The 3,951-nt window shown below is 48.2% G+C and overlaps 1 protein-coding gene across 1 annotated transcript; it reads left to right on the top strand.

Annotated features, from left to right (window-relative positions):
* Nucleotides 1-740: 740 nt before the first annotated feature.
* LOC144146416 (uncharacterized) lies at nucleotides 741-1,865 on the top strand. Its single transcript, XM_077678370.1, has 2 exons — nucleotides 741-1,142; nucleotides 1,768-1,865. Exons 1-2 carry the CDS (start codon nucleotides 899-901, stop codon nucleotides 1,863-1,865), a joined length of 342 nt encoding a protein of 113 aa, XP_077534496.1. The 5' UTR covers nucleotides 741-898.
* Nucleotides 1,866-3,951: the final 2,086 nt, after the last annotated feature.

The following is a 3,951-nucleotide window of genomic DNA, read 5'->3' as shown; positions in this document are numbered from 1 at the left end:
TGAATAAAAAGCCCCTTATCGGCGCATGTATTCCCTGGAATCATTTCTAGATATCTGACGTAGCTACCGCAGCAGCGCAATCAACCGTAGTCAGGGAGTGGATCCGCCAAATGTACGAACTGCCACAGTTCGCCATGCCATCGCTAGACCGATCTGCATGTACTGAGCGACACGCCCTCCCGCGTTTACTGTCATAAAGCATTTGAGTGTACATATGAAAAAAAGACAATGGGGGAGATGCGGCGACTGGAAAATTTCAGTGGGTATATCGACACCGACACCCCCCTTCCGCTCCCCCCGGCCCTGCTACACGCCTGCACTACGACGAACTAATGTCGACTGCGTCGTAATATCAAACAATTTGCACTTGCAACTGAAGTCGCCAACATACTTATTCAATGGCCGCCTGTTATGTCTCACTTGGATCCTCATGCACGTAATATTGCCGAATAATTTGCTCGTTCAGCCAAGAGTCACCCAGCCTTTTGCCTGTTTGGCTTTTCCAAATAGCTTGAATGTCGTGCAAAAATCCATCGTTAAAACATGGGCTACGCGGAGAAATGAACCTGCGAGTCATGCAGTGAAGCCACCTTTTCGCATTTGCAGCGAGGTTAAGCAAAAAGAAGAAATGAATGGGGTGGGAAGTTTCCGGAAGTGCTTTGGAGGAGGACTTTGCTGACGCATTTGAGAACAACTGTGGTACACCCTCTGTCCCTCTTTTGTCCTCGCAGCTAAGAAAGGCGGCACACCAACCCTTCTTTGGTCCCTCCCGTTCTCGACCGACGATTGGAGACGGAGACGCAGCAGCGGACGCGATAAACGACGTGGCCATCCCACCTGCCCTGAGCGCCAATCGACAGCAGAAGGATGAGGGAGGGGACGAAACGCAACTTCCACGATGCTTGGCTACCTTCGACGTAGCGGGCCCTCGACGGAGGGGAACTCTGTCCTCCAGCCAAGGCAGGACCTCTGCGACGACAAGAAGCCGCCACAGGCCAGGAAGTCATGGATGAGGACTAAGACCGCAGACGCCAAGGAACCTGCTCCTCCCCAACCTGGCGACCCTTCTTCCCCTCCCTCTGACACTCGGCGCTATGGTCGCTTGCCCCTGGAGGAACCCGTGGCTGCCGGCCCCTCTTCGTGTGAGCACTTATTATTCTTCACGGGTTCTTGCACTTCTCTATGCGCATGCTGCATAGACAATCTTGTTAGTCGAGCTGTTGTGTATGAAAGTATAGTTGGCATATCATTCCCAAAGCGCAACTCGGATGGCTGGGTCACTTTTCGTGCACTAAAGTTCCTAGGAAGATCATTTTCTGCTTAACGTGACCGCCAAAGAATCCCCTAGTATTCGCGCTTGACATGTACTGCAAAATGTCAGCTTCGCAGTCCTAGTCGCTCCACTTTTCATGGCTCAGGAAGTGAAGTGGACATCCCAACCTTACGTCCGACAGTATCAAGGAACAGTCTTGTGTCACCTAGTGGAATGAGGATGACCTAAAAGACTGGATTGGCGCAGGCGCCGTGTATTGCCTCACACGGAAGAAGCATTTTGTAGTCTGGATTCACGGGTGTGCCAGTACGCAAATGGACACACCCATGAGTGCTGTCATTACCATTCTTTGTGCTCTGGCCATTTCGATCGGAAGAGGAAAGAACCCCAACTGAATCAGGGCTCCCGTAGCTGCCACAAAATGGTCGTCCCAGACAGTGGTGAATTGGAGGGCAAGTGCTCCCCTTTGATACCTCTTGCATCTTCTCATTCAGCGGTAGGCGAAGGAATCCCGCCTCGGAGGCCGTCGGGGCGTCCATCGCGTGGCCCCCCAAAGTGCCCTACCTACAAGGAGGCGAACCTAAGGGTGTAAGTTGAAACTACTTTCGCCTTTTGGGGTGACAAAGTTCGGTGGGCCCAGTGTACGAGGAGGACTCAAGCGGTCTGAAGGCAAGCCAGAAAGTGTGCTTTTTGACAGTCTAGGGCGCCAATCGGCTATCGGTCATTGCCAATTCTTCAAGATGGGTTGGTGGTAGACGTTTATTTGCGCTGATGGTCAAAATCTGGTGTAGGGAGAGGGAAAGGTGCGGTGGTGAGGTACTTGTCCTTCTTGCAATGTGCTTTTGCTTATGCACAGAGCAGTTGTAGTAAGAGTACGTATCGTAAATAGGGTCGGGCGATTGATCGAATGACCTACCGGTTGTCTGATTGACTGATTGCCTGATTGCCTAAATTGACTGATGCATTTCTCGCGATTAAATTTTTTAACCCTTTATTCGCTTCAACTCGCGCAAGCCCAGTAACCCAGATATCAAGATACGAAAACCTCTACGTAAGGTTATCTAAGGGCGTCGACTTACACGGCAACAGCGCGTTTATGTACAATCGTTACAACCGCAAGCTTTGTGTGACAAAGGTAAAGGGCTCGCTCCTTCGAGATATATGCCAGGTAAATATGCCATCCAGTCACATCCACACCACGCGATGGTCTATTATATCCCCCTGGAGAACGAAAAGGAGGCCGATACAAAAATGTGGTTTTGTTATTTTTTCTTCCCTATCATCTAACCCCAACCCATTAACCGATCAATTAGAGTAAACACTGCTAACCAATCTTATTAAAATTTTTAATCCTCGCCCAGCCTCATTGTAAATACTAATAGTGTGGCTTAACAAGTGATGTGCACTGAGTTGAAATTGCGAGGGTTGGCGTCGTGCTGCTGATCCCAGGGACGTGGGTTCGATCCTGACCATTTTTCCCCGTACGAGGGTAAAAAGGAAAACGTTCGTGTGTCAATAATTCGGTACGTGTCGAAGACACCCGGGTGGTCTAAATCTGTAGCATTGCACTACGGTGCACCTCATAAGTCATAACCCAGAGTTTTGATAGCTAGAGCGTCTAAAACTCACAAAGTTAATTTTTTTTATTTCACACTGCAAGGGTGTGTTACTGCAGATGCTTGGGTTTAAAGACAGGGGTACATGAAGGCTGATTTGTGCGCAGTAATTTTATGTCTCGTGTTTTAGTCTCGACTCTGGAATGTCTGGCTTTGTCACCTGCAACAAAGAAAGGAGTGGGCTGGCAGAATGTGGTGGTAATGTCGTGTAAAATGCTCTCCAGGTCAAATTTAAAGAAACTATGGTTGGGCGTGACATGCGATGCATAGAGCAAACAGCTGGAAGTAACAAAAGAAATTTGCATTATTTTAGTCCTGCCTTTCTCTTAGTAGCTTCCATTCTATCCTACCCGAGATTACGCCACTGCGATGTTCGTCTTTTTCTTCTCTTTCCAGGAAGCTGCGGCGAACGTAGTCCTGTGTGCCGTCAGCAGCAGACGTACTTTTTTATTTATGACCTATCCATTCATGGAGCAGTTAAGGTGCATTGGGTAATGGCATTGTTGCTAATTACCTGTCATATTATATTTGTGTGTATTTGCTTATATTGAAATCTTGATATTTTTAATTGTGTCGTAGCCATTGCTGCTTCCACTGCAGAAGCATTTTTGCTTATTTCCCCACTCCCCCAATCTTTTTATCCCATTTGACATTGTGTGGCTGCCATTCGTTGCAGTTGATTTATCTTGTGACAAAATAGTAAGCCAATATTGATCTCCTAACCCCGTCTTTGCCACGATGAGGAGCAAATAAAAAAAACGTAGTGACTCCATGTTGTCTGATCTGTCTCCTTTTCAAACACTTGAGCACCCCCGTTGTAGCTTGTTGTATACGCAGCAGTGATTGAATTTTTCTACACCGGTTTGAGTCGTGCAGGCGATTTTGTGACTTCTTGCACTGAATCTCGCTTTAAGGGATTTTGCCACAGCTCTTGTAGAAACATGCGCAGTATAGTGCACAACGAAGAAAATGATACGGCATCAGGTCGCCACCATTCTGCAGTAACTCCTAGACAGGGAACCCCATTCGCCCGCCCATGGCAGCTTACCTGATACGATTGCC

This window comes from Haemaphysalis longicornis, unplaced genomic scaffold, assembly GCF_048455015.1.
Source record: "Haemaphysalis longicornis isolate Haplotype H1 unplaced genomic scaffold, Haemaphysalis longicornis Haplotype H1 scaffold_7, whole genome shotgun sequence".
In the NCBI taxonomy this organism is placed as follows: Eukaryota; Metazoa; Arthropoda; class Arachnida; order Ixodida; family Ixodidae; genus Haemaphysalis; species Haemaphysalis longicornis.
The sequence above is the reverse complement of the archived record's forward strand: the minus strand, read 5'-3'. Positions and strand labels throughout refer to the sequence as shown.